Source organism: Cervus canadensis, chromosome 14 (genome assembly GCF_019320065.1).
Source record: "Cervus canadensis isolate Bull #8, Minnesota chromosome 14, ASM1932006v1, whole genome shotgun sequence".
NCBI classification, from domain to species: domain Eukaryota; kingdom Metazoa; phylum Chordata; class Mammalia; order Artiodactyla; family Cervidae; genus Cervus; species Cervus canadensis.
Window position 1 is genome coordinate 10,170,629 of NC_057399.1, and position 22,420 is coordinate 10,193,048.

The 22,420-nt window shown below is 48.2% G+C and overlaps 2 protein-coding genes across 3 annotated transcripts in view; one reads left to right on the plus strand and one right to left on the minus strand.

Moving 5' to 3' along the window:
- GABBR2 (gamma-aminobutyric acid type B receptor subunit 2) overlaps positions 1-22,420 on the plus strand; it is a 356,730-nt gene that overhangs the window by 305,164 nt on the left and 29,146 nt on the right. The window lies entirely within an intron of this gene.
- The window catches only part of LOC122452806, a 51,914-nt gene continuing 49,958 nt past the window's right edge, over positions 20,465-22,420 (minus strand). Inside the window, exon 7 of one of the 2 annotated variants that reach the window (XM_043486451.1) lies at positions 20,465-20,719. In XM_043486451.1, coding sequence (XP_043342386.1) covers positions 20,604-20,719 — 116 coding nt within the window. In that variant the 3' untranslated portion in view covers positions 20,465-20,603. Of the gene's footprint in view, positions 20,720-21,633; positions 22,268-22,420 lie in introns of those variants that run through there. The other variant, XM_043486452.1, reaches the window with a different exon arrangement.

The window sequence follows — 22,420 nt, forward strand, 5'->3', positions numbered from 1 at the left end:
ACAAATATTTGTATAATACTTGTTGTGTGCTAGATATTATTCTAAATACAAGATGTTCAGCAGTTCTTAAAAGTTTTTATACTTGTCAGGTTTATAGAAAAATTTAATGGAAAGTGTAGAGAGTTCCACGTATGTCCTCCCCCAAACACCGTAGTCTCCCCCACTATTAACATATTCATTAGGTGGTATGTTTGTTACAACTGATGAACCACTACTGATACATTATTACTGGCTAGAGTGCATAGTTCACATAGAATCCACTCTTCCTGTTGTACATTCTATGCACTGTGCTTAGTCGCTCAGTCATGTCTGACTCTTTGGGACCCCGTGGACTGAGCCCGCCAGGCTCCTCTGTCCATGGGGTTTCTCCAGGCAAGCATACTGGAGTGGGTTGCCATGCCCACCTCCAGGGGATCTTCCCAACCCAAGGATTGAACCCAGGTCTCCCACATTGCAGGCGGATTCTTTACCCTCTGAGCTGCCAGGGAAGCCCAGGAATACTGGAGTGGGCAGCCTATCCCTTCTGCAGGGGAACTTCCTGACCCAGGAATCAAACCGGGGTCTCCTGCAATTACAGGTGGATTCTTTACCAGCTGAGCCGCCAGGGAAGCCCCGTACATGCTGCAGGCTTTGCCAAAGGCATAAAGTTGTGAATCCACCATTACAGTGTTACACAGAACAGTATCGCCGTCTGAAATACCCTCTATGCGTTACCAACCCCTGGCGACCACTGACCTCTCACTGTCTGCCTGACTTTGCCTTCTCCAGAATGTCATGTAGCTGAAATCGCACATGATGTAACATTTTTAAACTGGCTTCTTTCACTTAACAACATGCATTTAAGAGTCCTCCATGTCCTTTCGTGATTTGATAGCTCATTTCTTATCACTGAGTCGTATTCTGTCGTATGGATATACCAGTTTATTTGCCCACTGAAGGACATCTTGGTTGCGTCCAAGTTTGGGATAAAGCTGCTGTAAGTATTTTTGTGTAGAGTTTTATGTGGACATAAGTTTTTAACTAATTTGGGTAAACACCTAGAAGCAAGACTGCTAGATCATATTCTAAGATGATGTTTAGTTTGGCCAGACCATCTTGTGGCAGTGACATCTGCATTCACATCAGAAACGAGTGGGCATGTCTGTGGCTCCGTCCCTGCCAGGGTTTGGTGGTGTCAGTGTTTTGGGTTTTAGCCGTTGTAATGCATGTAGTGGTCCCACATCGCTGTTTTAATGCACAATTCCCTGATGACGTATGATGTGGAACATCTTTTTGTATGCTTATCTGCCACTTATATTTTTTCTTTGGTGAGGTATATATTTATATCTCTTATGCACTTTTTAATTAGAGTTTTAAGAATTCTTTGTATATTTCAGTTTTTTGTTTGTTGTTATTGTTTTTTGGCCATGTCTCACAGCTTGCAGGATCTTAGTTCCCCAACCAGAGATTGAACCCTGGGTTGTAGCAGTGAAACCACCAAGTCCTAATAAGTCGAATAAGTTGAGTAATATCGGTTCTCTGACTTTCACTCTTCAGTATAGTGTTGGCTATTCTGGGTCTTTGTGTTTCCGTGTAAATTTTAGAATTAGTTTGTTAACATCCACAAAGTAACTTGCTGGGATTTTGTTTGGGACTGTGTTGACTTTATTGATCAAGTTGGAAAAAAACTGGTATCTTGGCAATATTGTGTCTCTGTTCATGAACATGGAATAGCTTTTTATTTTGATCTACATCAATTTCTTTTGTCAGAATTTTATAGATTTCCTCATAAATTTATACATATTCTGTTAGATTTATACCTAAGTATTATACTTTGTTTTCAGTGCTAATATAAATGGTGTGTCTTTAAATTTCAAATCAATTGCTCATTGTATAGGAAAGCAACTGACTGTTGCATCTTACAAAGTCTTTTGAGTCGTACACCCTTGCTATAATTGCTTGTTAGTCCCAGGAGTGTTTCTGTTGATTCTTTAAGAATTTCTACATAATCATGTCGTCAGCAAAAGGGACAGTTTTGTTTCTTCCTTCCCAATCTGTGGGCCTCTGTTTCCTTTCTTGTCTTATTTCTGTGTCAGCCAGCATTCCCAGTGCAGTGTTGATCAGGAAGGTGAAAAAGGACAGCCTTGCCTGCCTTCTGATCTTAGAGGGAAAGCACCTAGCTTCTCAACATTAAACTTGACGTTAGTTTATCATTTTTCTCTAAATGGTTTAAAAATATATATAGTGTGGTTCTGCTGTCCAAAGTTGAGGGTGCCTTTGGGGAGCTGACAGGAAGGACAAACGATGACAGAGGTGGAGCCTGGGTCATTAGGGACCTTGTTTGCTAAGCAGAGGAGTTTAAAATTCAGAATTAAAGACATTTAATCAGGGAGTGGCATGGTCAGATTTCCGGGCTGCAGGAGGAGAACAGGTGAAGGGGTGAGGCCAAAGGGCCGAAATGGCCCAGAGACAGTTTGTGCAGTAACCCAAGCAGGCGCTGACGGAGATCTATGGTGGGGCAGTTGCAGCGGGCACAGAGAGAAGAGGGTGGGTTTGAGAGACATTACAGAAGCGGATGTGACAGGCGTTGGCGGTTGATCAGCTCCAAGGGGGAAGGACAGGCAGGCAGCAAGGGCGGTGCCCGGACCTCTGACTGGGTGATGGACACTGGACCTCATCACGGAGGTCAGGTGCAGGATGAGGAGCAGTTTCTGGAGGAAATGTGAGGGGTTCCTTTCTGGGCAGAGGGCCTCAGAAGATGATGCAGGGTCTGAGAGCCCAGGGAGCAGTTCTTCCAAGGGGCAGGGATTTGGGAGAGGGGTGGTCAGCACGCTGAGCGTAGGAGATGTGGGGCTGAGTGTGGTCACCCAGGGAGTGGGGCCGGTCAGAATGAAGACGTCCTGACTGGAGCCCAAGGAATCACTAAGCAATGATGGAAACAGGATGCGGTTAGGCCAGGGGACTCTGACCTGGGGATCAGTAAGCACGGGGGTAGCCAGGAGAGAGAGCTCCCCGGAGATGGGGGCAAGGGAGAGCAAGCTGTCCCTGCCTGGGAGGTGTTTGAAGAAGGAGGCAGAGGTCCAGAGACGAAGGCTTCCAACCAAGACCAGGACTCACAGGCCCCCTCCACCCTGATGGCCTGTCCCGGGCCTCGGTGCTCCTGCGTGGCACCTCAGCCCTGCATCCTCTGCTTTATGGAGTCTGATGGGAAGATTGGCTGTCTCTGTATTTCAGATGTAGCAGGTGTGGACAAGTCTGCCAAATATGCTAAAAAGATTTTTAAAATACAATTTGTATTCTTGGAAAAAAGGGGGAAACTCTCCTTTTTTGTCTACCTACTCTACTGGTGGTGATGGTGAGTAGGTGTTGGACATATGGGTGTGGTGTTCAGGGTGAATGTGAGCTGGAGAGGGGAGCTTGGGTGCAGTCAGCATATAGATGACCCACATCATGGCTGAGAGCCCCGGGGCCAGCGGGGGGCACATAGGTGGGGACGCCAAGGGGCCAAGGACGGACCCTCAGTTACCCCAGTGCTTGGAGGTCTGGGAAGTAGGAGGTAGACAGCGAAGGAGACCTAGAAGGAGAAACCATAGAGACAGGAAGAAAATCAGATGAGTCTGGTGTCTAGGAAACCAAATGAAGAAAATGTTTCGAGAAGGAAGTTTTGATGAAGCGTGTCAAATGCTGCTTTTAGATCAAGTAAGATGAAAACCAAGAACTGACACTGTGGATGTGTGTGCATACACACACACACCCATGTGGAATTTTTTTTAAGGAAAATAATTTGAGATCATTTCCCCCATAGTGAAAGCAGTGTGTAAGGATGGTGTGAGGGCAGCCTGGGAATCTAGATGGAAGGGTTGTCTGCTTTCTTCCAAGCCTGCCTTCCCGGGCCACTGACCATGCCTCCACCTGGCTGTTCTGAAGGGCTTTGGAAAGGGAGGGGAGATGACCTCTAAAGACCGACAGCACTAAAGACCACCAGCATTGACGCCCCAGCAGCCCCTCAGACAGCATCCCCGGGCTGCCTTGTGTTCCCTGAGTGCCTCCCATCTGCTTCCCAGATAGGTGGCGGCAGAGATGGAATCACGTGTAGATGGTCACCCCCGGGAGCCACGTGTGACGTTCACTCACAGAAATGGCAGCAGGCCGGCGGCACAGGCTGCCAGGCAGTCCACCCCAGGAACCACCTAGGTGCTGGGCCCTGTGGCTTTCTGGCCATCCAGACAGCAACTGAGTAAAGGGCACGCTGGGCCAGAGGAGTGTTTCAAACTTCCCTCCAAATTCTCTGCTTTGGCCGTGTTTTTTGGTGGAAGCAGATGGGGGCTTTGGAAGTCACGGGCTGCACTTGGCGCTGGAACTGGTGTCTTATTCCAGTTACGTTTCTATGGAAACAGATATTGGAAGAGGCAAATACATAAGAGTTTTAAATAATTTTAACTCTTATCTTCTGCCTCCCTCTATAGTTGCACTGAAAAAAAAAAAGAAAATCCAATCCTAAAGCAGACTCTTCCAGAAACATCTGGTATCTTCATAAAGCTTGTCCAAGCTCCATCTCCCACTGTTCATTTTGAAATAAGAAAGATGAGAACGGCGGGGTGAGGGGTGTGCTCTGTGGGCTGCTCCTGGGCATCCTGGCGGCCCAAGGCTTCAATGCCAAGGTCACAGTCCAACCAGTGGGTCATCGCTGCCAGCCCTGAGCGGCAGGACAGGGCTCTCATCACGAGCCACCCGTGGGTTCTGGATGGCCCGGCTCAGGCCCCACCTGAGGCAAACCTCATCCCAGCCAGGGTCTTGGGACTCCGCTGGACCTTGGGTGGGTCTACTCGCTGAGAGCACCCCAGCACCCTAAGCCCTCCCAGGAGAGGGGTCACACCATCTGACGTCCTGATCTGATATCATTCTGCTGTTTAAATCCTCCCGCCACCATCGACCGGAGGGTGAGCTCACTCCTTCGCAGTTCAGGAGGCCCTCAAATCTGGCCTCACTTCCGCCCCTGCCCCACCTCATCTCTCAGACCCCTCCCTCAGCCCGTGCTCAGCTCCCCTTAATACTGACACTTCTCCACAGTGTCCCACTCTCTCCCTCCACGCCCATGTACCTGCTATCCTCTGCCTGGGACACCCTCCTTCCCACCCCAGTATGCCTTCTCCGTGCTAAAAACTCCTAGTCGACCTTCAAGAGGCGGTCAGAAGCATCTTCTCTGGGAGCCTTTGGAGCAGCAGGCTGCCCTGGACGCCACCGTCTGGGCCCTGCCTCACCCTGCTGGCCCCTCATCTGGTCAAACACTGGTCATTATCTGTCTGCGCACCTGGCCCCGCCTAGTCTGGGACCTCCTCAGAGGCCAAGGCCATCTGCGTGTCCCCAACACCCACTGGCAGGGCCTAGCTCGCAGTAAGTACTCAGTAAATATTTACTGAATAAATTGTTCCCTCCACCTGGAACTCTCTCCCTGTGCCTCCATATGTCCGAATTCACCCCATCTGTCTGGGCCCATTAAGCCGACTTCTCTAAGAAATGTCTCTGCCAAGTTGCAATTTAATTTAATATTACACCCTTACCTTTTATCAAGGGCCCACTTACAAAGCTAAAGCTGTCAATTGAAGAATGATTCAGCATTTTCTATAAAAGACTGTTGTTCAGTGTGTGACTTAATGCCCCCGACATAAAGATCCACAGGATAGATCCTCACAAAAGTGCCAGGAAATGGGCTGTGCTCACCCCCGAACCACCCCCCAACCCTGCCCCAGCATGAACTTGCATCTACTTCCTTCCTTTGATCAAGCAATCCTAACTGAATAAGTCACTCTGTTTTCTGTTTAACCTTGGCTGCCAGAAAGCTGGAGCCAAACTCAACACTCAGCCGTCATAACCATCGTTTCTCAAGTTCCTGAAGGATTATCTCGCCTTCTGATCATTCGTCCTTATTTTTAACTGTCCTGTTGTGTTTGGGCTTTTATTGTGTGCTACCTCAGGTCCTCTGGGAGAAGAGACAAGGTGTAAGTTCCAGATTAAGTTATTAAAATGAGAAAACTAGGTGAGATTTAATTGGAATGATATGCCAGAGAGACATTGTAAGGATGCCCGCACACATTTTCCTTCTGGCAGGAATCCCGGCTCAGCTCCAGCTGCCCACGGCACTGTGCGCCCCGGGGATGGACAGGCCACTCTGCCGGAAACCCACAGCTGGGTTTCTGGAACATCTCTCCTCAGAAGGCATCTTGGGCCCATGGGAGACTGCAGTTTGTTTCAGCCTCCTTATTGCCTTCCCTAGTGTCTTCAGGAGGTACCTGGGCTGCTGAGGCCCCTCAGGACACAAAGCTAAAGAGGCAGAACCCACGGCACCAGGGGACGGCCCTGTGGTGAGACGTCCTCTGGTCTCTCCCTGTCCAGGTACTCCGCAGGCCAGTGGGCTGTGTGCTAGGAATTTCCAAGTGCCGTGGGGCAAAACAGCTGGAAAATTATCTGCCATACTGGCATCTTCTGACCACTTAGTAAAGACATTCCAGCTCTTGAGCAAAGACAGCCTTTAAATACGATTCCCGCCACGTCCGTGTTGGCAGAAACACGGGCTGTGGCAACACGGAGACATCGCCTGTTTTTGGGGGGATTCCGACCAGCCCACCTCTCTGTGAACGGTGTCAGCCAGCCGCGCCTTCTTGCTGCTGGGAGTCCTGTTGCGCGCCGCGCTCAGCTCCCTGGCGGCCTGCACAGTCTGATGGGCGGGATGAGAGGCACACTGGACGCGGGACAGGCTGTCGTCTTCTCCGTGACACGTGTCTCCAGATTCCTGGGTTTATGCTGGCCTTATGTGCTGAGATACTGGCTTGCTTTTCTAGAATACGAGCCAGGATTGGGTTTGGATGCAATGTCCCTCAGAGGGTGAAAAGTGGAAGAGAACCGGATGTGCAAGGTTTTGCTCATCATAGCACTTGTTCACAGAGAATCAGCTGTAGCCTCCGCCCGCAGCAGCGTCACCGCAGGACACCCCTGGCGGGTCACCTTCTAGGATGGTTATTGTGGCAAACGGAATGAACGCGAGGCAAGAGTTTCCGTTCCAAACCGTCACATGTCACTTCCACTCGTGTTTCATTCTCCCTAACATTTTAATTCTCATGCCTGGGTTCAGCAGGGCAAGAAAGAGCAGTCCTACTATGCACCCAGGAGAGAAGGAAATAGGTGTTGATGTCAGCCGTAATGCCTACTGTGTTGCCTCCCATCCACTTCCCATCACTGTCACAGCTGCCTGCCCTCCACGAGGGTGAACTCCATGAGAAGAGGGAGGAGGCAGAACTGTGTGTTATTCACTGCTGTATCCCCAGCACCGGCAGACATGCCTGGCACACGGAACACACTCGGTAAATACTAGTGGAACAACTGAATGAAGCCAGTCTCAGGGCAATCTTATTATGAGATCGGTGGGATATTCTCTGAGAAGTTCTGTGCTAAGTCCTGCATACTCTACTACCAAATCCTATCCCAGTCCACCACTCCACTCCCTCCACGCAGGTCCAAAGGACCATCGTCTCCCATCCCAGGGGGGTGCTACAGTTGACACGCACCGCACAACCGGGACAGTGAGTCAAGAACCTTCATTGCGTGGGTCTCACTCAGTTGTTTACTGTTGTTACCACGACTTTCTAAGCAGGCCTGCTCCCACTTGTAGCCCTTTCCAAGCCATTCTGCATGGCAGATATCTTTTCTTAGATATAATTCACGTACCATAAAGTTCAGTTTTAAAATATATACGGCAGTGGTCTTCAGTACATTCATAAAGTTGTACAACCATCCTCACTATCTACTTCCAGAAAATTTTCATCACTCCTAAAAGAAACCCTATTCTTTTTACCCGTCACCCTGTATTTCTCCTCCTCTCCAGCCCCGGGCAACCACTAATCTACTTCATGGCTCTGTGGATTTGCTGACGCTGGTGGTTTCATACCAATAGAATCACACAATAATATGTGACTTTTTGTGTGTGGCTTCTTTGGCTTAGCATAATGTTTTTAAGGTTCTTCTATGTCGTAGCATGTATGAGTGCTTCATTCCTTTTTATGGCTCAGTCCTACTCCCCTATGTGGGTACATTCCACATTTCATTTGTCCATTTCTCAGCTGATGGATATTCGGGTACTTTGCACTTTTGACTGTTTTGTGTAGTGCTGCCATGAGCATTTATGTACAAGTTTTTATGTGAACATGTATTTTTACTTCTCTTGCATATGTACTTGTGTGTGTATGTGTATCAGTTCAGTTCGGTCGCTCAATCGTGTCCAACTCTGCAACCCCATGGACTGCAGGACACCAGGCCTCCCTGTCCATCACCAACTCCCAGACCTTGCTCAAACTCAGATGCATCGAGTCGGCGATGCCATCCAACCATCTCATCCTCTGTCATCTCCTTCTCCTCCTGCCCTCAATCTTTCCCAGCATCAGGGCCTTTTCAAATGAGTCAGTTCTTCTCATCAGGTGGCCAAAGTATTGGAGTTTCAGCTTCAACATCAGTCCTTCCAATGAATATTCAGGACTGATTTCCTTTAGGATGGACGAGTTGGATCTCCTTGCAGTCCAAGGGACTCTCAAGAGTCTTCTCCAACACCACCACATCAATTCCTTGGCGCTCAGCTTTCTTTATGGTTGAACTCTCACATGCATATATGACTACTGGAAAAACCATAGCTTTGAGTAGATGGACCTTTGTTGGCAAAGTAATGTCTCTGCTTTTTAATATGCTGTCTAGTTTTTTCATAGCTTTTCTTTCAAGGAGCAAGCATCTTTTAATTTCATGGCTGCAGTCATCATCTGCAGTGATTTTGGAGTCCAAGAAAAGAAAGTCTGTAACTATTTCCACTGTCTCCCCATCTATTTGCCATGAAGTGATGGGACCTGATGCCATGGTCTTAGTTTTTTGAATGTTGAGCTTTAAGCCAACTTCTTCACGCTCCTCTTTCACTTTCATCAAGAGGCTCTTTAGTTCCTCTTCACTTTCTGCCATAAGGGTGATATCATCTGCATATCTGAGGTTATTAAGATTTCTCCTGGCAATCTTGATTCTACCTTGTGCTTCATCCAGCCCAGCATTTCGCATGATGTACCCTACATATAAGTTAAATAAGCAGGGTGACAGTATACAGCCTTGACATACTCCTTTCTCAATTTGGAACCAGTCCATTTTTCCACGTCTGGTTCTAACTGTTGCTTCTTGACCTGCATACAAATTTCTCAGGAGGCAGGTCAGGTGGTCCGATATTCCCATCTCTTTCAGAATTTTCCACAGTTTATTGTGATCCATACAGTCAAAGGCTTTGGCACAGTCAATAAAGCAGAAATAGTTGTTTTTCTGGAACTCTCTTGTTTTTTCGATGATCCAGCAGATGTTGGCAATTTGATCTCTGGTTCCTCTGCCTTTTCTAAATCCAGCTTGAACATCTGGAAGTTCTTGGTTCATGTACTGTTGAAGCCTGGTTTGGAGAATTTTGAGCATTACTTTGCTAGCATGTGAGATGAGTGCAATTGTGCGGTAGTTTGAACATTCATTGGCATTGCCTTTCTTTGGGATTGGAATGAAAACTGACCTTTTCTAGTCCTGTGGCCACTGCTGAGTTTTCCAAATTTGTTGGCATATTGAGTGCAGCACTTTCATAGCATCATCTTTCAGGATTTGAAATAGCTCAACTGGAATTCCATTACCTCCACTAGCTTTGTTCATAGTGATGCTTCCTAAGGCCCACTTGACTTCACATTTCAGGATGTCTGCAATATCAGTAATCCAAGTCTATGCCCCAAACCACTAATGCCAAAGAAGTTGAAGTTGAACAGTTTTATGATGACCTACAATACCTTCTAGGAGTAACACCAAAAAAAGATGCCCTTTTCATCATAAAGGACTGCAATGCCAAAGTAGGAAGTCAAGAGATAACCTGGAGTAACAGGCAAGTTTGGCCTTGGAGTACAAAATGAAGCAGGGCAAAGGCTAACAGAGTTTTGCCAAGAGAACGCACTGGTCATAGCAAACACCCTCTTCCAACAACACAAGAGATGACTGATGGACATCACCAGATGGTCAATACAGAAATCAGATTGATTATATTGTTTGCAACCAAAGATGGAGAAGCTCTATATAGTCAGCAAAAATAAGACTGGGAGCTGACTGGCTCAGATCATGAACTCCTTATTGCCAAATTCAGACTTAAATTGAAGAAAGTAGGGGAAACCACTAGACCATTTAGATATGACCTAAATCAAATCCCTTATGATTATACAATAGAAGTGACAAATAGATTCAAGGGATTAGATCTGATAGACAGAGTGCCTGATGAACTATGCACAGAGGTTCATGACATTGTACAGGAGGCAGTGATCAAGACCATCCCCAAGAAAAAGAAATGCAAAAAAGCAAAATGTCTGTCTGAGGAGGCCTTACAAATAGCTGAGAAAAGAAGAGAAGCAAAAAGCAAAGGAGAAAAGGAAAGATATACCCATTTTAATGCAGAGTTCCAAAGAATAGCAAGGAGAGATAAGAAAGCCTTCGTCAGTGACCAATCAAAGAAATAGAGGAAAACAATAGAGTGGGGACGACTAGAGATCTCGTCAAGAAAATTAGAGATACGAAGAGGACAATTCATGTAAAGATCAGCACAATAAAGGACAGAAATGGTATGGACCTAACAGAAGCAGAAAGTATTAAGAAGAGGTGGCAAGAAAACATAGAAGAACTGTACAAAAAAGATCTTAATGACCCAGATAACCACGATGGTGTGTGTGTGTATACATATGTGTTTACGTGTATATATTCACACACACATATATATAGAAGTAGTATTGTTATGTCATATGGTAGCTCTTTTTAACATTTTTAGGAATTGCTAGACCATGCCACAGTGGCTGCACCGTTTTACATTCCCACCAGCAATGCATGAGGGTTCCAGGGCCTCCATATTGTCACCAACACTTGTTATTGACCTGCACGTTTGATTACAGTCATCCGACCAGGTATGAAGCGGTATCTCATTGTGGTTTTGATAAGACTCACTATTGAATGACTAATGACGTTAAGCAACTTTTCATGTGCTTATTGGCCATTTGTATTATCTTCTTAGGAGAAGTGTCTACCTAAGTCCTTTGCCCATTCCTTGTAATTGAATTATTTATCCTTTAATTGTTGAGCTGTAAGAGTTATTTACATAAAGGTAGGCTAGATTTGTGGTTTTCAATCCTGGCCACATCACCCCAGAAAAAATCTTTTTCACAGTACTGGTACTTATGCCACACACTCCATTAATTCTGATTTAATTGGTTTAGAAAGAGGCCTGGACATTGGGATCTTTTAGAAATTGCCATGGGTTTTAGTGTGCAGCCAGGGTTGTTAACTTTCTGAACCCAGACCCTCACCAACCTCTAGGAAGGGCCAGGACTGCACTTTGGATACCAGAGTTAGAAACAGACCCAGGACAGTACATTTAAGGATAAAAGAGGAGGGAACAAAAACCTGAATCGAAGAGCCCTGAAATCCAGGCACCCAGGCCCCCTACCAACCCCCCCTCCAACCCCCAGCTAGAGACCATGATGGGGACAAAGAAAATGAAGACTGCGTTGGGGGGGCGCCACTTGGGGAGGTTCACATGTGCAGACCCCACAGACCTGAATGAGTCCCTCCACGCTCACGTTTTCCTGAAAGTCCTGAATCATCATTTGAACATTTGTTTCCCTCGTGGAAGACAGAGAGCGAGGGACAGGAAAGAAGGAAAAACTACGAGATTTCTGTCTTCTGTAGCATTTTTCACTGCAGTTGAGAGTCAGAGGGTGAGCAAGTTGCAGACCGGAACTTTAGGCAGGTTAAAAAACCTGGCCTGCAGCTGCAGGAAGCCGTCAGCCACAGAAACTGCCAGGGAAGCAAGGGACGAGGGAACCAGCGTGTCCGGGCACCACAGCACCCACAGCTCTGAGACAGAACCTCCAGCCACTTGGTGGGATGTTCATTCTTTCTGCAACTGTTTGGCCAAGAGTGTCTCCCTAAAGTGACAGTGGATTAAGCCTCAAACACTGGGTCACTTTGACCTTGACATAGGATGGAACACTTAACACGACCCAAAGACACTCAGTTCAGTTCGGAAGACACGGACACAACGCGTGGGTCCCTCCTAAGGGCTCAGGGGACCACGGCACTGTCATCCCAATTATCAGTGCCCAGCGCCCCACCCTCTGCCCTCTTCTGGGCTGGGGCCCCACCCCCAGGGCCCAGTCTGTCCCACATTGGCAAATACATGCCGTAATAATAAGAATGCCCCACACTTCTACGGCAGGCACAGTTTACAAAGCGCCTTGCCATTGCCATTTTGGGGGAGGAAACTGAGGCTGGAGAGATGAACTGACTGACCTGAGAAGACCTGTATGTTGGAAACACACCCAGCCTGGGCCAGGTGGCATTAGATGACTCAGGTCCATTCTGCTGGGATTGGTCTGCTGGTCCATTCATACTTCCTGCTTCTTTTTGCATTGGTTCTATGTTTTACTTGGTTTTGTTTTAAAGAAACATTCCCTTCATTGATGCTTTGAAAATTATCATAATCCATTGCGCAGAGGGCTGTCTTATAGATATTTAAGTCTCTCACCTGTGACTGTCTGGTTGATGTTTCATTAAGAGTGAAGCAAACCCAGCAAATCCAGATCTGAGAGCATTTCTTCCAGGTCCAGCCTCATCCTCAGTAGCAGGTCTGCTCAGCCTCCATCCAAGATGCCAGCAAAGCTGCATTGTCTTCATTAGTAACCATAGCAAACGTCATAATAGCAGCAGCTTTGGTTGAGTTCATACTTTGTGCCAGACATTGTCCCAAGTGCTTTCTTTTATCAACTCATTTATCCTCCCAACAACCTCATGAAGTATCACCATCCTTGTCTGTTACCCCAGTCTGCAGGAGAGGAAACTGAGGCCCAGAGGGGTTGAATAGCGTGGCCACAGCCACATAGCAGGCAAGTACACGGTTTTAGCCCACAGTGGTCAAGCAGATGAACTGTGGAGTTAGGCTAAGCTTCAGATCCCAGCTCAGCCACTTACTGTGTGAGGTTAGGTAAGTGTTGTGGGTTGAACTGTGACCCACGAAAGACATATCAACATCCTTACCCAGGAATGCAGCCTTATTTAGAAGGGGGGTCTTTGCAGATACGATTATACTAAAAATCTTAAAATGGTATCATCCTGGATTACCCAGGTTGGTCCTAAATCCAGTTACAGTGTCATTCAAACAAGCAGGAGAGGACACAGGGGAGAAGGTCACACGAAGATGGAAGCAGAGATAGGAGAGACGCAGCCATAAGCCAGGGGATGCCAGGAGCACCAGAAGTGAGGAGAGGCCCTGGATTCTCCCCAAGAGCCTGCAGAGGGCGCGGAGCTTTGCCAACGCCTTTAGGCTTCTCGCTTCCAGAACTGTGCAAGAATAAATTTCTGTTCCTTTTAAGCCACCCAGTTTATGGAGATTTCTGTGGCAACCCTAGGAAACTAGTAGAATCAGTGGCAACTTCTGAGGGCCGCAGTTTCTTCATGCATAATGTGGGTCCCACCTCATAAGGCTTTGGGGTTAGGATTAAAGGGGCAGTGTGCCTATGAAGCCCATGCATGTGGCCAGCATATTGAAACCAATCAATGAAGGTGAGATACTAGATGAAGCGTTATCTATCACCTGCTTCTAGCAGCCCTGCCCTGAGCCCCCTCAGAGTTCGTCCCTCATCTGACCACTTTCCCGTGTCCGACTCCTTGTCACTGGGCCCCCTGAGCCCAGCCCAGCATGTTCCTGGCTTAGGAATCTCAGAGCGCTCGAGTCTGATCCCCCAGATGCAGGCTGCAGAGCCCGCTTCTCCCTCTGAGCCATGATCGCCAGAGCTGTGAGAGGAAGACTGTGAACATCCATGTGTGGCCTTTTAATATTTCACCCAAGAAGTCATTTTCCTACATGATTCAGACATAGAAGTCTTGGGGAATTAAATCAAGAAGTAACTCTGGGCCAGAGTGAAATCTGCCAACAAGTGTGTGGGATTTTCCTGTGTCCACTCTGCTCGCTCTTTCTTATCCACGTCCTGCAGCAGAAAGGAAGCTGGCTGACAAGACATTATATGGTCATACCAATTATTAAACATATATGGCGGCCTTCTGAAAATGCATTCACATACTGAGGAAATGTAATGCATTCACCAACCCAGGCTCCCGCACCGTGGGCTTTGGAGGAATAACAAGGTCGCTTTAACCACTATGATCCAAGGTTGGATCCATACTCCGCCACCTCCTAGCTGTGTGACCTTGTGTGAGTGACTCGCCATCTCTGAGCCTCAGTGGCCATCAGGAAATATATGCGCCTCCCTTACAGGTCTACCATAAGCACTGACTGGAGTGATGTGTTCAAGTGCCTGGCGCTAAGCCTGACACCCAGGAGACCCATCACTGTGACTTTTGTCCCCCCACCCCCCCCGACTCAGAACTTCCTGCCTTTACAGGGAAAGTGACATGATGGCTCGGCCTGCCTCCCAGGAGGCCTTGAGCAGTGCTGCTGCCTGTGGAGCAGAGTCACACCTTTGGATGCATGATTCTGCTTTGAATGCTTTTCTGGAGACATTACTTTACCGACAAAGGTCTGTCTCGTCAAAGCTATGGTTTTATGGATGCGAGAGTTGGACCATAAAGAAGGCTGAGTGCTGAAGAATTGATGCTTTTGAACTGTGGTGTTGGAGAAGACTCTTGGACTGCAAGGAGATCCAACCAGTCCATCCTAAAGGAAATCAGTCCTGAATATTCATTGGAAGAACTGATGTGGAAGCTGAAACTCCAGTACTTTGACCACCTGATGCAAAAAACTGACTCATTTGAAAAGACCCTGATGCTGGGAATGGCTGAAGGCAGGAGGAGAAGGAGATGACAGAGGATGAGATGGTTGGATGGCATCACCAACTCGATGGACCTGAGTTTGAGCAAGCTCCATGAGTTGGTGATGGACAGGGAGGCCTGGCGTGCTGCAGTCCATGGGGTTGCAAAAAGTCGGACATGACTGAGCGACTGAACTGAACTGATGGGCTCTGGACCACACAGGCGGCAAGTGAGGTTCAGAGGCACTCAGCCAGGCCGCCTCTCCCCACAGGCAGGCTCCTTCCATACGCCATGCTGACTCTTCAGTGAGATGATGGATGGGAAGCTGCCTCCTGGGGAGCAGAGCTCTGCCCCAGCTTGAGGTCCGTCACTGTGATTATCTCAAGCACCTCCTTGATCATCAGGCGTCCTAACGGCCTTTCCCCACCTGTGTTGTCCTCCGTCTCCCAGGATAAGCCAGGGGGATCAGTCTCATTCAGCTGGCTCCACGGCAGTCTCTGAACTCAGGCAAGCGTTGTAGAACTGCATCCACACACGCATACTCCCACCCCCCCTCCACGTGCCTTTTCACGCATCCGCACCCCCTGCTCCACCCTCGCGATCTCATTCCCGCATCCAGGAGGCTCTCGGCACAGCCCACCCTCTGTGAGGAAGAAGCCCTTGTAAGCTAGGGTGGGTACCACAGGGACACTCGAGAGACATATGCTGTTCACTCAGTGGCCAAACTCACATACTGGGCATTCACTGTGTGCCACATGCTGGGGTCAGAGCGACGGCTAAGGTATAATCCCTGCTCTTAGGACCCCCCCAGTCCAGGGAGGACAGGTGTATAAACGAAGAATGTCACTGCAGGTGGTAAGTGCTGGGATAGCTTAGCCTCCAGCCCTGGGGGAGCACAGAGAACGTGGTTAGTCATCCTGCCTTGAGAAATGTTTTGTGAAAGAGGAGGTACTTTTTCTTCTAATTCTTGAAAGAACAGTAGGATTTAGACAGAAAACAGGAGCTGTGTGAACAGTCTGGCAGTTTCTCAAAAAATTAAAGTTACTGTATGACCCAGTAATTCCATTCCTAGGTATACACTCCAGAGAAATGAAAATGTACACTCAAATACAGCATCATAATGTATAAAAGCCAGAAAAGTGGAAACAATCCAAATGTCTATATCGACTGATGAATGGATAAATAAAATGTGGTATATCCATACAATAGAATATTATTCGGCCATAAATAAGAATGCATGCTACAGCACAGATGAACTTTGAAAATATAATGTTCAGTGAAAGAAACCAGATGCCGAAAGGCCAAATATTGTACAATTCCATCTATATGAAATATTCAGAACAGGCGAATCCATAGAGATAGAACCTAGATTAGAGGGATGGGGAATGGGGGAGTGACTGCTCATGGGTATGAGATTTCTTTCTGAAGTGGTGAGAATTATCTGAAATTAGATAGTAGATATGGTTAAACCACGTTGTAAACTTTAAAATGTACACTTTAAAATGGCTAAGTAGTGAATTTTTCTGAATTTTGCCTGTTTTTTTTTCTTTTTTAAAGCCAGGACAAGGTCAGTGAGGGCATCCCAGAGCAAGGGTGGGAGGAAGGGGAGTGGTCTTGGAGAACAGGAAGCATCCAGTGTACCTCGGGTCTAATGCACTGTATTTTTCTACCGTTGCTTCACAGCTTTAGAAGGCTGAAGGACTGTCAGCCCTGATCCCTGCAGTATTCATGAGGGTGCTTTTGGCTCCAGTTAATTCAAACTGGAGTACACAGTGGTGATGGTTCCGTTGCTAAGCCGTGTCTGACTCTTTGCGACCCCGTGGACTGTAGCCCACCAGGCTCCTCTGTCCGTGGGATTCTCCAGGCAAGAATACTGGAGTGGGTTACCACTTCCTTCTCCAGGGATCTTCCCGACCCAGGGATCTTCCCGACCCAGGGATCAAACCCATAGACCCGCATCTCCTGCATTTCAGGTGGATTCTTTTACCACTGAGCCTAGAGGAAACGTTATCAGTACCCTGGAAAATTCCAGAGGTAATGTAGAGTTCAGGCACAGTTTGACTGAGATTAAGTCCATTCCTCTGTCTCTTTTGTCTCTGCCTTCCTCCATATTTGAACTCTGTCATCATACTAGCTTCCCATGTGTTATGGAGATATGAAAAGAAAGATACGTTTCAACTAGAAAAACCTTAGAAGATTCCTTGGACAATGTGGAATTTTAGCTGAGCTTTACATAATGGACAAAACCTCGAGGAGAAAATATTGGAGGCAGTGGCGTTCCAGGGTGAAAACCCAGCAGCAGGAAGGTGGAGGGTGTGTCTGGGGAAATGAAAACCCAGGAGCAGGAAGGTGGAGGGTGTGTCTGGGGAAATGAAAACCCAGGAGCAGGAAGGTGGAGGGTGTGTCTGGGGAAATGAAAACCCAGGAGCAGGAAGGTGGAGGGTGTGTCTGGGGAAATGAAAACCCAGGAGCAGGAAGGTGGAGGGTGTGTCTGGGGAAAGTTCAGGAATCTGTTGGATCTGGCTGCTTGTGGACAGAAAGTAAGTGCAGAGCTGAAGGGAGCTTGAACCATAACCTGAAGGCCGTGGGGAGCCAGGAAAGGAGTTTCAGCAGCATAGCAGCGTGAGGGACTCCTGAAAAAGCTCCTTCTGGCTCTCAGATAATATTATGGAGATATTGCTACTTTCTGTATGTATAATAATATTGTGGTCACATAGGACTACATGCTGAAGTGTATGGAGCCTGAAATTTACTCAAATGGTTTGGGGGACAGTGTATATGTAGAGAGGGAGCCAGCAGATATGGCAAAATGTTAGCAATTTTTGAATCCTGAAGGAGAGTACACAAGTGTTCATTGTACTATTTAGCTTTTCATAACAATTTGAGAAAAGAAGAAAAGTGGCAGTGGGAGAGACAGACCGTTCTGAGGGAGGGACAGGCTGGGGAACTGGTGCGCTGAGGGCATGACAGCCCAAACCCCATGGTCTGGGGCCAAAGGTGGCCCGATGCTGAGATGAGCAGAGACCCGAGACACAGGGCTTGGGGCAGGTGGGCATGTAGATGAGGGAGGCACAGTCGTCTCATGACTGCAGTTTCCAGCCTGAGGTCCCAGGAGGACCCCAGAGCCAAGAATAGAGCTGCAAGACGGCCAAGCAGGAAGAGGAGCCTCCACGGAGGGTCATTTTTGCTCTCTTGGTAATGGATGCTCGCTAATGTGACTAACATAACACGTGACTCATAGAATTTCAGAGCGTGAAATGACCTAAGAAATCACCTAAACCAACCCCTCATCTCCCTGATGGAGAAACCGAGGTGTAGACTCACCCAAAGTCCCAAAGCCAGAGAAGTGACTGGGACGAGCTACCAGTTCACACACGTCCTCATGTGCCTGTTTTCTTTCCTGCCCATCCCCTGAGTGCTCTGGGAACCAGACAGGAGAAATGAGGAGGGAACGTGAGTTTGCTCTGATCTTCTTAGTGAATCCTTTGAGACATTTTCTGAATTTATATGTTAACTGAGAACTTTCCATTGTATAGATTGCTGCAGGGTGGTGGAGATGGGGTGATTAATAGCAACCGCTGACTCTGAGTCATTCATTTGGGCCAGGTGCTGGTCAGGGGGCTTTACTCCTATCCGTGTATTTAATCCCCAACTGTATGAGGAGATCCTGTGTTTAGACCCATTTTACAGATGGCAACAGTGAGGCTGCATAGCTGCTGCAGGGTTTCAGCATTTCTAAGTGGCAGGGTTGGGACTAGAGGTCAGACACTCTGGCCTCTGATCTGACATCTTTAACGACCTTGCTCGCAACTACAGCACTGGATCCAGGTTCCCCCATACTCTCAGAGACTGGCTGACTGAGTGATTGATCGGTCAGTTTATTTTGCCAGGGAGAGGGTCAACAGCAAATTCTGGCCCCAGCCTATGGGTATTTTTGTAGTAAATCAAGGCCTATTTATTACTCAGAGAGTATTTTGGGGGGGGGTCCGTAATAAAATAGGAAATGCACAACTTAATTTCTCTTCCCTGCTACATTGCTCATTCTTCTTTAATAACCCTCCCTTATCAGCCTCCTGGCAGCTTTTGCATTCCTTTGCATGTTAATTACTTTATTAATTACGTTAATATCTTTGGTTCTGCCCAGCACATCTTGGCGCTTTTTGTTTCTAGCATGCAACCATTCTGCCTTGTTCATTGGCATATGCGGGCCCAGTTCCCGCTTCTAAAAGGGACTCTTTGAGCCTCGGTAAACACGTGGCTTTCAATTAGTCTCACAGTTATCATTCCTGTTTTCTTCTCAGCCATGTCACTGGTCGGGTGTTTTTAACATTGTCCCAAACGGAAGCTATGTTGTGCTGCTTCTGACTTTGTTCCTCAATCCTCATTTCCTGTCCGGTCACAGCTCAGAGGGTCCCACAACCTAGCACTGAGTGATGAGTAGTGACATTTCCAGGAGGAGGATGAGAGGGGTTGAACCCTGGGGTAGATGGAGGAACAGGTTTGTGAGATGACTGGAAAGTGACCTGGAACAGGTCTCAGGAAGCCTTGAATGTTAGCTGAGAAGTCCAGACTTTACCCAAGAGCCAGCATCCTTGCTGAGTGTACATCATGGAATACTAATTCCATTAGGTATCCCCACATGAAAGGGATTGGCAAGATTTCATGGTCCAAAAGTCTAAGAAATGGCAAAAATGATGAATCTGCCTCTTGGAAAAGTACAGTGGGCTTTAGCATGTTAAAGGCTCTGTGAAGCCCTACAGTTTACAATTTTTAACCAGAAGTTTTTAACGTTAATTCTTAATGATAAATATTTAATTAATTTACATTCTTATTGGCTGTACTAGGTCTTCACTGGGGCTCTTGGGCTCAGTAGTTGCAGCATGTGGGACCTTGGTTTCCTGACCAGGGATTGAACCTGGGGCCCCTGTCTTGAGAGCACAGTTTTATCCACTGGAGAGTCCCAGCGATAAATAATTTGCTTATTTATTTCTGGCTGTGCTGGCTCTTCGTTGCCGTGGGCGGGCTTTCTCCAGCGGCAGCAGACAGGGGCTCCTCTCCAGTCGAGGTATTGGATTTCCCGCTACGAAGGCGTCTCTCGCTGTGGAGGACAGGCCGTAGGCGGCACGGGCTTCAGGATTACAGTCGTGGTGGGCAGGTTCAGTTGCTCTGCGGAGTGTGGTCTCTTCCCAGACCAGGGATCGAACCCATGTCCCTGTATTGGCCGGCGGATTCTTAGCCAGTGGACCACCAGGGAAGTCAATAGTAAATATTTTAAATCAGGATTTCCAAAAGCTCCTTTGGCCATGGAACTCCTTTTTCACTTGCATGATGTAGCGTATTTACATCACTTATATGAGGAATGTAATTTAGGGAGTACCGGTGGAGGGGACCAGGAACCTTTCTGTGGGTTCTGAATCGGAGAGGGCGTGCTTAGATTCGGCTTTACAGAGGTGGCTCTGGCAGTCAGTTGGAATGAGGGGAGACTGGAGAAAGGAGGAGAAAATGATACAGGCCTGGAACAGTTCAAGCAAGACAGAATAAGGATCTAAAGTGAAGGTTTCAAATGTTTCAGTGTTTTCTTTCCATTTTATTTCAAGCTGCATTGTTGTCTTGAAATTGGAAAATCAGTGTTGCTATAATAAATCACAGTACAAGGGTTTTACTCAGGCTTAAAATCTGAATGAGAAAAGCAGTCTGTGCAGTCTTCCATCTTCCAAGGAAGCAGTTAGCCCTACGGGGTGCTGGGACACAATAGCATCTGTTTCTGCAACTCATCAGAGCTCATCGAGGTCTTCCCGTCGGACAGACCCAGACGCAGGTCCCGAGCCCGCACTTCCATGGCGCTGTGACCCTGGGAAGATGGCTCTGCCCCTCTGTGTCTCCGTTCCCCCTAGAGCAGAGAGGAACAACAACCCTTCCCTCACGGGACAGCTTCAGGGACGTGTGAGGGGACGTGTGCAAAGTCCTTATCAGCACAGTGCCTGACACACGACAACGTAAGAACAAATAATTGCCTTTCCATATAAGTCACGACAGGCTGGGAGAGGCTGCAGTAATAAAGAACCCCTAAATCTTCACAGGCGGGCGCAACAAAGCTCTACTCCTCACTCCTACAAAGTCCACCTGTGGAGCTGGGTGGTCTCCATAGCAACCATCTCCCATAAGACAGCTCCAGGATCTGAACCCCAACACAAGGAAGCACACGGGTCTTGCAAACAGCTCTTCTGTGCTTCAGCCCATCAGGGCCAAATGTCACGTCCACCCACTGCCCACCAGCCAGAATCAGTCGCGTGACTCCCACAACGTACAGGGGCTGAGAACCGTGGGCCTGCAGGTGGGGTGTCTGGGGAGCTGTAGCCTCTGCCAGCCCTTCATCCCACGGCCCGTCCTGCCTTACATCGCGGTGTTAGAGGGGCACACGGAATTATGTGTGTGAAAGATGCTAAGTCAAAGTTAGAAGTGCGCATACGCTTACTTTGTGCTCTGCCAAAGCCACATCACACTCGTCAGTTCAGAGGAAAAACTTATGACATCAACCTTCTTTAAATCGACATTGCTGTTCTTATTCCCCCAAGTCCACCTCACCTCTGGACCGCCCACTCCTCCTCGTTTGAGTCTTTTAAACTATTTTTCAGTGAGATCATTGAGGCCACTTATGAGTAGCCTTTGGTGGCCTCTTTTTTGGAACGGTGCACTGGGAAGCACACCCCACGTGGAAAAGGTGACCCTGGAGCGCCCTGAGGAGTGAGGAGGCCACCGGCACGTTCCTGCCGGACGGCCGGGAACACTCCCGGGGTGCCGCTCCATGTACTCCAGGGTTCCGCAGGTCTCTAAGGAGCACCGGGGCAGGGGCGGGGTGTGCGTGGCTGCTCCAAGCATCAGCAGGCCCCCGAACACGGACACTGACAGTGTGGGCCGTCAGCTTCACGGTGACGCCTGGCTGCAGAATAACCAGCGCCAGCTCAAAGGCAGCCCCTGGTGCGTCGGGCCCTGGGCGTGGGGAGGGGGCAGCAGGCTCGCCCTCTAAGACCCTCCTGGAGTCTTGTGTCTTATCTGGGCCCTGGACCCTGTGGAGACGGTGACAAGATGAAGAGCGGCCAGAACAGGCAAAGAACAAAAAACTGTTCCGCCGCACAGAAAAGGCTGATGTCAGCCTGGCCAAGAGGAGGCTCAGAGGGGCACCGTCGCCGCCACTGCACTTCAGAGGGCTGTCCCGGGTCCCAGACAGGAGGCAGGACCTGCAGGGCCCCGGAGGGAAGAGCCAAGGTCAGCGGGGCCACTTCTGAGGACACAGACCTCAGCTCAGGATGAGGAAGAACACCCACCTTTCCGTCTGCCTCATCCAGAAATTCACCGGGCTTCTGGAGAGGGTAGTGAATGTCTCATCACCCGAGTTGTGCAAAGAAAGGTTGGACGAGTTTTTGGCAGGGACGGCACACTACCGGGAGGAGGCAAAAGAAGACGCTTGAGTGCATCTGAGCCCAGAAGTTGTGTGATTACAAACCAGAATGGCGTGACCTCAGAAGACTTCCGTTTGTTGCTTTGGGGTGTGAAAGACACACAACAGCTTTATGGTTGCAGTGAACTGGAG